This window comes from Coturnix japonica, chromosome 18 (assembly GCF_001577835.2).
Source record: "Coturnix japonica isolate 7356 chromosome 18, Coturnix japonica 2.1, whole genome shotgun sequence".
Taxonomy (NCBI): Eukaryota; Metazoa; Chordata; class Aves; order Galliformes; family Phasianidae; genus Coturnix; species Coturnix japonica.
This window is the reverse complement of record NC_029533.1, coordinates 7,736,497-7,748,052: the sequence shown is the minus strand read 5'-3', so window position 1 is coordinate 7,748,052 and position 11,556 is coordinate 7,736,497. Positions and strand designations below refer to the sequence as shown.

The window sequence follows — 11,556 nt, the reverse complement described above, 5'->3', positions numbered from 1 at the left end:
GGGGGACAAAAGGGGCGGGATGGAGAGAGAGAGAGAGGGGCGGGACTGGAGCTGCGGGAGAACTGCTGTGGGGATGGCAGCGGGGCGGGCTGCTGCGGGGATGGCGCTGATCGCGGCTCTGGTGGCAGGTACGGGCCGTGTCCGGGCACCCCTTGCAGTGTGTGGGCAGCGCTTCGGGGCTGAGCGGGGCGATCCCCGCTGTCCTCTCGTGTCTCAGAATCACAGAATCACAGAATTACCCGGGTTGGAAGGGACCTCAAGGATCATGTAGCTCCAACCCCCGTGTTCCGTCTCCTCGCGGTGCCCTGCGGAGCGGGGCGGCCTTAGCGCGGTCCTATGGCCCGTCCCGAGGCGGGGCGGTGCCGGCCGATGAGCTCCGCGCTTCGTTCCCCGCCGCTCTTGGTTCGTTGGTGGCCGGTCAGTCAGCTGTGGGTGTGTGTATATCTACAGCCGGGCTCCTTGTGGTAGTTTCTTAATTGAAGCCCTTCTAATTATCACACCCAAGGCTGAAACGCGATGTTCTGAGCCGGGTTCGGTGGGGCTCCTGGTGTTTCCCCCACTGACGGTCTTTCTGCCCACAGGAGCGGCTCTGGAGCCCCCCCGGGAGCTGTGGGGGTACGTGCAGGTCCGCAGCAAGGCGCATCTTTTCTGGTGGCTGTACTACAGTGCGGGGTACAACGAACTGCCGCTCGTCCTGTGGCTGCAGGTGAGTGGAATTACATCCCCCAGTCACGGTGCAGGAGCAGACGCTGCTGGTGGCTGTGATGAGCTCCTGTGCTGTGTGATTCTGTGGCACCTGCAGCCTGTGGGGGTGGGCAGAGCAGGCAGAGAAGTACAGTAAGTTCTGTAAGGGAACAACAGAGAGAAACTGACTGTCACCGTGACTGGTCCCATTCAGTCACAGCTGATAGCAGCCATCCCTGTGTGCTCTGCATTCACCTCCAGGACTGTGTTTCAGAAATGAACATTAGATGTGATCACTTGCTGACTTGGTCCTTTCCCTTCTGTGTTATCAAGGGGTAAAATGTGTGTTCTGTAAATGCTGGCTAAGAAAAATAACCCAGTGACTCACAGACTTCTGTGTTTTGGCTAATTTTTGTACTTGGGATTAAAGGAATTGGGGTAAAAGTTCTCATACGGCACCCAGCTCATAGTGAAAGACAGTGAGGAACAGAGCCTTCTCTGCAAGTTACTGAGGAGTGCAAAGGGCACTTTGACTTCCCCTATGAAATTGTGCTTACTGTGCTGTTTTGTTCTGCTCCTGTCTCCCTCATCTATGGCGTGCTGCCTCCTAACTCAGTTATTTGCTCTTTCCCCTTAGGGAGGTCCGGGATCTTCAGGCTGTGGGTTTGGGAACTTCGAAGAGATTGGTCCGTTGGACAAGGAGCTGAAACCAAGAAATACTACCTGGGTATGGCTGAGAGTTCAGCTTGTAATTATCAACTGCAAAACGTATTGCCTGTGTAAGCAGGTGCTTGCTAGGTTGAAGTGGGCACTGAACAGTTTCCATTTGAAATTCAATAGAACTATGAACCTTTATCTTAAAATAGTCAGGCTAATAACAATGGCTTATACTAATAACCTTGTTAAGAACTGAAGAGTAGGCCTGTTCATTTGTTCTGATGGAATATGTAGACCATCATGAATATGTGAACTGTGTGTGTTACTTCTGCTCATAGCTTCATTGCTTGTAGTCTTAAGGGCTCTTCTGGGTGGCTGGCAATGTATAAGCAGTGGCTGGTAATTACAAGCCTTGTATGACCTTCAAGGGAAACCAGCTGTAATTACAGCTGCCTGTGGAGGTAGAGGTTTATTCACTGAGCAACCAGTAGCCTTAATTAGTTGGGAGGTCCCTGGGTCGCATGGGTGAGCTGCCCTTGGATGGCTGGGAGTTCTGGTTGCCTTTCCTGTTGCACATTGGGCAAATGGAAGGACCTTGCACTGTGTCTCTTCTAAATAAGCCTTACTGCTTTGAGTCCTCCTAACATCTGTGTGTGGATCCCTTGATTTTCTTTGTGCACTTGTAACTGTACAGCTTAGCACCATCTAATAGCTTTTGCTGCGTTCAGGCAGGCAGAAAGCCCACCTGTACCATTTGCTGTGTTTTTCTGTGGCTTCTTCCAGGGTTGGGGTGCAGTGGCTGGTAGATCTTTGTGCCATCAAAATTGCAGTTTGCACTGTTAGCTGAGCTGATGCTTCACAGGAACCTTTCTGCTTGTGCAGTTGCAGGCAGCCAGTATCTTGTTTGTGGACAATCCTGTGGGCACTGGATTCAGCTACGTAGATGACTGCAGCTTGTTTGCCCAAAACCTAACCATGGTGGTCTCTGATATGATGGTGTTTCTTAAAGAATTCTTCACACACAGGACAGAATTTCAGGTAGGTGATTTGAGTTATTGGTTAGAGTCCTATTTTTCTTTGCAATTGAACGGGTCTCAGAAGGAACTGGTGAGCAGCCTTCTGGGTGGGAGTAGTTTGCTGTCACATACTGTGCAGGAGAAGCAATGCAGGCACAACCACTGTCTCATATTGTCTGCAATTCAGAAGTGATATCATGAATTGCTGGTTTTGGCACCAGTTAGGTAATCAGAAGGGTGTGTTATTGTCTGTTGTGATCTGAGAGGCCTGTATGGTCTTGGTTGCTCTTAGTTCCAAAACACTGACGGGCCCACTTCAGGACTTCCTTTAATAACTACACCAGGATGTTATGGCAGCTTAGAATCAAAAATCCCCAGGGTTTGGTAGTGAAAGCTGGAGAGCCTATTCCTGGGTTCTGTGGGATGTGGGGAATGGCTGGGGGTGTGCTCTGCCCTCCATCTAACAGGTTCATTGTGTGGTTTCTCTCACCAGAGCATCCCATTCTACATATTTTCTGAATCTTATGGAGGTAAAATGGCTGCTGGAATTGCTTTAGAGCTGCATAATGTAAGTAGTTTGAGGATGTAGTTCACTTTAGAAGATGATGTTCAACAAGTACTTGTGTTTCCTGGAGCATGCTGTCTGTGCTGCCTGGGTCAGACCAATAGCTGATTGGTTTCGTGTCATTTGGGTTTTTTTTCCTGCTTAAAGGAAACTGGTTCAAAGTTTCTATCTAACTAACTATCTAACTAAAAGCAGGCTTGTTTTTGTTTTTCCTCTTATCACCAAGGCTGTACAACAAGGAAGCATAAAGTGCAGTTTTGCTGGGGTTGCTCTTGGAGACTCATGGATTTCTCCACTGGGTATGTTTAAAATTCTCAGACTGTCATTGATTTTACTTTTTAGATTATTTAATGGATACCTACAGTCAAAAATGCCAGCCTTGCCGTAAGCAAATGCCATCTCTAGTGAGTCTGGTATATCAAATAACTGAAAATGCTTCAATATGTCAAGTGGTGATTGAAGTGTCTGCCTTTAGAACGTATCTGATTCTTGAGCAATCTGAGAGCCAAGGCGGTGAGGAGCTGCATGTGAAGTGGAGTGGTAGTGAAAAGTCTGCAAATCTCAACAGTCACTCTGGTGACTTGTATTTAAAGTGATGCCACCAAATGGTTCACAAGATTACGACTGAAGTTTTCTTGCTGTTTTCACAAGGACCTTGTGCTGGGGTCCTGATGTCCTTGCTGACCTGATAAGAACAGGGTGTGTATCTGGTGAAGGACAATAAACTAGTCTTGTTTTATTTTTCTCTAATATTTGCTAATAGCTCAGTTCAGGCTGTGCCTGTTCCCTTGTCAGTTCCCTCCCCATATTGTATCAATGTGTTACAGTGCTGAGGTGAGAACACTTAAACAAGAAAATATGATTCTTTAAATACGTGGCTGATGCCTATGAGGTTTATGGCGTTGAAGTAATTATTGGTTCTCAGGATTTGTAAAGAACCTGCTCTGTGCTGTGTAAGCTGTGTAAGCTGGCTGTGCCTCTTTACTGATCAATTTTTGTACTTTCTTTTTCTTTGTCACAACCACTTTTGCTACAGTAAATTAAAAGTAAAAGGAAGTCATATGGCAAAAAACTTAATATTTGGAATCTATTCTATTGTTGGTTTTCATTTTGTTGTTTTTAGATTCTGTGCTGTCCTGGGGACCCTACCTTTATAGCACCGTGAGTACCTTCTTAAACTCTTGGCCTTCTCCTGGGAACTTGTACTGTTATACAGTATAAAGGAAGCTTGGTTATTTTTTTGTACGTTAACTCATGGTATGAAATCTCTAATCAATGAAGCCTGTTACTGAGAAATGAAGGTGAAACTGTAATTAAAGCTGTCCTCATCTGTGTTTGTCTTCCAGTCTCTCCTTGACGATCATGGTCTAGCAGAGGTGACTGCCGTTGCTAAAGAAATAATGGATGCAATAAATAACAATGAATATGGACTGGCCACTGAGCTCTGGAGTAAGGCTGAAGGTATCATTGAAGAGGTGAGATCTTTGAGCAGTATTAATAAGAAGTCATTGTCTGGGGGAGCACACAGCTTCAGGTTTCTCTTTCAGTGAGCCCTGGGCTGGTGTGCATCCTCCAGCCTCCTGCCCAGTCATTTTCACTAGTGCTTTAGGATAGTGCTCTTGTAAGAGAAACTGTTTGCTGTGCACCACTGTGACTGCAGGAGGCAGTGGGAAGGGCAACCCCAGTGAACCTTAGAGTGGTTTAGTACAAGAAAAATTCTGGCTTTCTCAAATGGAAAGACTCATCTGGAGCTGCTTTGTTTTCTCTGTGGTAACCTTGCACATAGTTGGTTTCACTTCTTACTCTTTGGCAGGAACTTGTGGTTCCCATTTTGCCTTTCTCTTCAAGCCTGCTTGTTTTTCCATTCCAGCTGAGACATCAGCAGAAGGGCACAGTCACTTCCTGTAGAGTGAATCTTGTGTACTGATTTCTGACTGGTGCCTCTCAACTTCTAAGACTCAACAGTTAAATAAAGGACTGCCAGCTCTGTGAATCTTGAGTAACTTCTCTGCTGGCAACTTCAACTGCACTTGTCCTATGGATGCAGTGTGCTGTCTGCATTAGAGCTGCCATTCAGTGGTTCTTGGACTTTTCCAGATGTCCTCAATTCCGGAAGAGGTGTGACAGCTGTCTGTCCCACTGTTTTGAGAGGAGTCATTTTGGGTGTTCAGAGGTTATAGGCTGGGAGGATGTTGAGCAAGAGGCAGCACTGGGTTAGACTGGATCTAGCAGAACTGCATTTGAAAGCATCACCTGGCACTGCAGCTGTCTCTGTCATGAGTAATGACAATCTGCAGTCCCACTTGCAGGCTTCCTGTAGCTTCACACCCTTTTCAGAGAAGAGCACAAGCCACATGGTCTTGAGAAAACCCTTTATAAACTGTAGAACCCAAGTTTCTCTATGAATACCTTCCTGGTCTGTAGAAAAGTGATAGGTCACAGAGCCCATTTATTTTTCAGGACTTCCAGTCTGTTACAAAAACTTTCAGCTATAAGGAGCAGTGCTAAACATCTTGTCTTTTCAGAACACAGACAACGTGAACTTTTATAACATCATGACTAAGGAAGTTCCAGAAATGAAAATGAATGAACAAGAAAACTTTCATCTTGGTAAGTTATTTTTAAGTAGTTGAACTTCTGAGTCTCTGTGTTTGCATTTACATACAATCAGCTCTGATCACAGCAGCAGCTTTGGTTCAGCACATCCTTAAAATGGGCCTTTGGATCTAAAGGATATTGATATTCTCTTGAGAAGAACTTGATTGCTAAATAGGAATGTGGAGCAACCCCTCTGTAGATTACACCTCCACCTATACATTCTGCACAATTACTCCAAGGAAGTAGTTAGTGTCGTTGTGATGCAGTTTTATGACCTCCAAGTTACTTCCTGTTAATTTCTTTTGCTTGTCTTCTAGCTAGTGTGCAAAAATGTCCCATCTATATAAATAGTCTGAGTCTAGTTCCGTGGTGCTTACACATCTGAACAAATGCTTGGTTTCTTTCAGGCATTTTATCTCTTTATTGCCTTCAGTGAGGGAAGGAATGGCACAATTAACTCACAGAAGTAAAATATTACAACTTAAATACAGTTGTTTTGAGATGTATCTGTGCCAAGTGGATAATGCAGAAGCTTCTCTGGACAAGGTGCTGTGAGAGCCAGAAGTGAAAATGGATGGATGGGCTCTTCCCATATTATTTCTAAACTTAAATGAAGGTTGGCATCAGGGATTTATAGTAAAAGCCTACAAAGTGTTTGCTGTGGTGGTGCATTTTCACTGGAAGAGAGCTTAGCTGTGACTGTAACGCTGAAAATTGTTATTTATACAGGATGGCGGTCTTAAATGTACAACTAATCCAAGTGTTTTGTCTCTTTCAGTTAGGCTTTACCAACGTCACGTGAAAATTATGCATAAGAACAACCTGAATGAATTGATGAATGGACCTATCAGAGAGAAACTAAAAATTATTCCTGACTGTGTAAAATGGGGAGGTACTTTCCTGTCTGCTAGTGTGGATCTAATGAGTGTATTATGCCTTCCACTGTATTGCAGTCTGAAGGGAGATATTTCATTGTAGTAAGCAGCCACATTAAATTTTCATTATCCTGCATCCTAAAAAGAGAACTTATTTTCACAGATGACAATGTAACGGGGCAGGCGAGCGGTAGACAGTTTTGATTCTACTGCTTTTATCTGTCATTAGCTAAGCAGCTTGAAGTACAGGGAGCAAAGAAGATCCTCAGTGTCTCAGCAACTGATTTATGTCCTTACATTCTTACTGAGGGAATTTGCCAGTCTTTCTCTACCAGAGTGCTGCTGTCATGCAGCAGTGTGAAGGGGAGGGTATGAAATGGACAGGAAGACTTTAAAAGGACTGATGCCAGCACTCTATGTGTGTAATAGAAGCCAGAAGCAACAGTGCCGTGTGAGCTCTGGTGTGAGTGTGGCTGCTTCCCAATTCTCATTGTTCCTCTTATCTGTCTGGCTGACACTTTGTGCTAAGCCTTGCTCTTATACAGCTGAGAACTGTATTTTGAGACCCCTGTGCAGTTGCTTCTGTCTCAGCCTGGGGGTGATGTCTTTCTGTTTAAAATCTGTCTCCTTTCTGGTTCCATCAGGGCAGTCCACAAAAGTCTTTGAGAACATGGCTGAGGATTTCATGAGGCCTGTCATTGACATTGTTGATCAGCTCTTAGCAGCCAACGTCAACGTCACAGTCTACAATGGGCAGCTGGATCTCATTGTTGACACCATGGGTAAGAGGCTTTTTGACTGGGGCTGGTAGCAGAGCAGGTAATGAGTAGAATATGCAGTCACAGATAACATGGGTAGATGTCTCTGCACATCTCCTTTGTGACTGGCAATGTAGTATATGTGAGCAGCTCTTAATGGTTTGTGTACACCCTACACAGAGAGACAGTTCTACCTCCATTATAGCACTGGCAAATGGCTTTGCAGTGTTGGTATGTTCTTGTAAGCTCTTTTCACATACATCATCACAATTTGCTTTCTCTTTTCTCTCCATTGGTTTGTTTCTATTTGTGCTGAGCTATTTGCAGCCTTAGTAGCTTTTCTAGGTATAGCAACATTGCTTTTAGAATCTGAGCATGTAGAAATTTAACTTTTCTTTCTACCAGGCCAGGAGGCGTGGATCAGGAAACTGAAATGGCCTGGCTTGAAGGAGTTCAGCCAGCAGAGGTGGAAAGCACTTTATGTGTCTCCAGAATCCACTGATACAGCAGCTTTCCACAAGGCCTATGAGAACTTTGCTTTCTTCTGGATTCTTAAGGCTGGGCACATGGTAAATAATAAACCTATTGGGGTAGGGTACATACAACAGGAAAACTGAGCATGTATATGTTGCTGTCTTCTCTACAGCAGCTGCTCACTGTGTGCTCTCATCTTCATGCTAGGTACCGTCTGATCAAGGAGAGATGGCCCTGAAAATGGTCAGGATGGTGACCCAACAGAAGCAGTAGGGCAGGGGAGGCCAGCTGGTATGGCCTGCTGCTGAGTGCCAGCGTTTGTGTGGAGTGTGAGGAAAAGAACAAATAAGCTGCAGGAGGAACAACTGGTATTTGGACACAGCCCCTCTGAGCTTCCTGATGATGTGTAAAAGCATTTCTGAAAAGGCAAATTTCTCCTTGAATGAGCTCTAGCTTTTGAATTTCTAAGATGTGGTTTGGTGCCTTAATACTTTTCAGAATGACTCTTCCAAGATGATTCCTGTCTCATAAACAGCTGTAGGCTCTGCCTCTGTCTTGGAAGGGTCCTCTCCATTTTGTTTTCTTGTTTGTTTGAACATCAGGACTGAAACTGACGTCTGTTCTGGTGGATTAGCTGCTCGTTCCTAAGAGCAAACCTGCTGTATGAAGTTTTGGACTATTTCCTTTCCTTGTCTTTGGGTCTTTGTCCTTGAGTTCCCTGGCTGGATTAGAAGCTGCAGATTTGACAATGCCAGCGTAGCAGACCTACACAAGAGGGTGTGCAGCCCATCTCAGTGAGATGAGATGCCTGAATGAGGATGCACAGTTCCTCAGGCTTCCTGCACAGCCTCCCTCCAGGGGAGGACTTTAATCTCCTTCATCTGCCTGTTTCATTCACTTCTTAACGACCCAAATTTTGTCTTTAGCTTTAACACCTGAAGTGCATCCAGCAGCGATTCCTGCTTTCTGCTGTGAAGGAGGAGCCCTGCAACACCTTCTTCTTGTGCAGAAGAGAATCCCAATGGACTGAACCCTCTATGAGCTTCTGAGCATGGGTTGGAGAGTAGAAAGCAGGATGATATTAAAGCAATAGTAGTGTCATTCTGAACGTTTATAGCAATACCTAAAACAAGGATTTAATGAGAGCCAATATTTTCACTACTTTTTCTTGATCTCTTAAGTCTCATAGAGGCTTCCTGGTTTTGGAAGCAACGCTTTTCATATGGAATACTATCAAAAGGAGACTTGATCAGACATTGTTTGATTTTTACATTGGAGCATGAGGTGACTGCTCTGTATCGGTGTCTGGTAGGAAGCACAGCATCTTGTTCCAGCTGTCAGAATACCAAATAAACAGCAGCCACGTTCGGGTTGGTCTGTAGTCCTGACTGAAGGCAGCGCTGTGTTCTGTTCTGTTCTGGGTACGGTCCGATTTGTCTTAACAACCGGCAGCGGCCAAAGCTGCAGTTCCGGCTCTGGCCGCTGGGTGGCGCGAGCGGCCCTGCCATCATTCCCAGTCATCGCGCACCTGCCGGCCGCCGCTCAGCGACCCCTGGCCGCCGCCCGGCGCCCCTCCCTCCATCCCGGCTCTGCCCTATTGTTCTCCGTTCCCTCGCTCCCTCCCTCCGCCCGGGGCTCTCGTTCCTCCCCGTTCTCCTCCTTCCTTCCCTCCCTTCTCTTCTCCCGCTCCCTCCGTCCCCTCCCGCTCCCCGGAGCCGCCGTCACGCTCCCTCTGAAGGCGCGGTTGATGATGGCTGCAGCGGCCGTGCCGCCGGCCTCCAGCTAACGGCCGCGATGGAGCCGGCCGGCCTGCTGCGGTTCCTGAGGAAGCTCAAGGAGGTTTTCGACGTGTGCGACGAGGATGCGGACGGCTTCATCCGGGTGGAGCACTTCGTGGCCCTGGGGCTGCAGTTCGGACAAGGAGATGAGGTGAGCGGCGATACCTGCGCGGCCCAGGGCGGCTCGTCCCTCCCCGACCCCCCGGCAGCCCCATCCCGCTGCTCGGGGCCGCTCCGCCCCTCAGCGGGGCAGGGCAGGGCAGGGCCCCCTCCATGGGGTCCCGGTTCCCCCCGGTCCCTCCGAGCCCCCCAGCCCCGTCCGGAGCCGTTGTACCCCGGCACAGCTCCGCATTTCCTGCCCGGGTTTCGGTAAATCCCCTGTAAATGCGCGGAGCGGGACCGGGAGCCGACACAGCGGGTGTAGACACGGCTCGGTGCGAAACGGCTCCCAGTGTGCGATAAAGGGATGAAACCGCTTTAACTAAAGGACCTGGAGGGATGAAAAGCCGTAGACTCTTGTTTTATCCACCGAAAGAATAGGGGGTGGGGGTGGGGAGAGAGTAATAGCAGACAGCCGTGATCGCTGGGTTTATTTGTAAGTTGTACGCTTTTACATCAACTAGAGCCGTCTCTAAACCCTCGTTGCCGGGTGTGTTGTGTTAAATTGCTCCTCCCGCTGCTGTGTTCGTTTGGAGGCAGATCGCTGGCTCTCACAGCACGGGGGAAGGTCAGTCCCGGAACAGCTGGGATTGTAACGAGCCGTTTTGGTCTTGGAAGTAGATGGATGAGGTTGTGAGAGGCCACCGGGATCAGCAGGATGTGAAGGAGGACTCGGTGATGGTCCTGGGGTGTATTGGGTGGGGAATGTTTAAATGAAACAAAGAAAAGAGTGAAACTGGTGATCGCAGCAGAGATGGCAGCAGAAAAGCATCAGTTGTCAGTGATGGCATCTCACAGGGGAGGCTGCGGAGCCTAAAGAGACACGGCTGGAGCGCGCCTTGTTTAGCACACAGGATGTATTTACTGCCACTGACAGTCAGCTGTGTGTGTGGAGATGCTGCACAACACGCCTCGGCTCCTTTCACATTCAGAAGAAATCTTTCCATTTCTGTATCTCCAACTTCCCAGACCCTCAAAGTTTGCACTCTATACATTCTCAGTGCTTCACTGCAGCTCATGGCTCAGGCATTTAACCTCAGAGGTGTTTTCTTTCTCTCTCCTGATGACAGAAACTCGGAGTGTGAGACATTTTGGTTCAGGGCTTAAAAATAACAGGCTCAGGCCTTGCTTTCCTGATGAACATTCTGTTTGTGGAAGGACCTGCAGAAAGAGGCTGCTCCCAAAGCAGTGTGGCTGGGTGGCGTATGCACAAGTTGAAGCAACACTTGCCATAACACTGAAAAATGCCAGGAGCCTCTTGCCATCTGCTTCCCTTTCCCTGGGCAGACAGTGTCACTCGCAGCTGAGTGTCTGGGAGCTGTGGGTGATGCGTTCAGCCAGCCCCGGTTCTGGCAGTGGGTTGTGTGAATGTGTATTTCAGGGTAGTGCCAGCTGAGGTTCCGTTACGCCAGACTCTATTTAAGCTTTACATTCAGTTTTCTGCAACAAGTGAAACGTGCTGAAACTGTGGAGTGTTTCTTTTGGAGGGTTGGAGTCGTCTTTGGAGGTGTGCAAACGACGGATGCTGAGACGTGGGGAGATCAGCAAATGCTTATTGACTTGAGAGGGAAGCTGAGCAGCTCGTAAGGTCTGTTAGCCAACATCAATTATTCTGGTAGTTGGACAGTAATTGACTTGAAGTCAGTGGTTCTCTAGGAGTGTAGAACAGAAGTAGCTGAAAACAAGTTGACATTTTGTGTGGACAGATGAAACTTGCTGGCCGAAAGATGCTATTGAAATAAGGAGAGCTCAGTTGCCGTGTTTAGTTGCTTCCATTTGATGAGTATCACTGTCCTGGGCTGATAGTGGAGCAGTCAGCCTTGCATGGTGCCCAGCAGGCAGTGGCTGCTGGCTGTGTTTGCACTGACAGTCCTTACAGACATGCTCCATTCCGACTTACCAAAGCACCCAGAGCCCTGCCCTGAGCACAGCCGTGCCCACATCCATGAGCAAAAAGGCTTTGAGACATTAAAATGGGAGTGTTACAGAGTG

At 47.5% G+C, this 11,556-nt stretch overlaps 2 protein-coding genes across 4 annotated transcripts in view; both read left to right on the top strand.

The window, feature by feature from the left end:
- Positions 1-5: 5 nt before the first annotated feature.
- SCPEP1 (serine carboxypeptidase 1) lies at positions 6-9,020 on the top strand. The gene is made up of 13 exons (XM_015879664.2): positions 6-128; positions 582-706; positions 1,322-1,411; positions 2,224-2,379; positions 2,851-2,925; positions 3,149-3,221; positions 4,046-4,083; positions 4,269-4,397; positions 5,448-5,532; positions 6,299-6,412; positions 7,040-7,177; positions 7,559-7,722; positions 7,835-9,020. Exons 1-13 carry the CDS (start codon positions 20-22, stop codon positions 7,898-7,900), a joined length of 1,362 nt encoding a protein of 453 aa, XP_015735150.1. The 5' UTR covers positions 6-19; the 3' UTR covers positions 7,901-9,020.
- Positions 9,021-9,154: 134 nt separating this feature from the next.
- The window catches only part of RAB11FIP4 (RAB11 family interacting protein 4), a 69,924-nt gene continuing 67,522 nt past the window's right edge, over positions 9,155-11,556 (top strand). For 2 of the 3 annotated variants that reach the window (XM_015879657.2, XM_015879655.2), the window contains exon 1: positions 9,156-9,556. In XM_015879657.2, coding sequence (XP_015735143.1) covers positions 9,422-9,556 — 135 coding nt within the window. In that variant the 5' untranslated portion in view covers positions 9,156-9,421. Of the gene's footprint in view, positions 9,557-11,556 lie in introns of all 3 variants that reach the window. The other variant, XM_032448235.1, reaches the window with a different exon arrangement.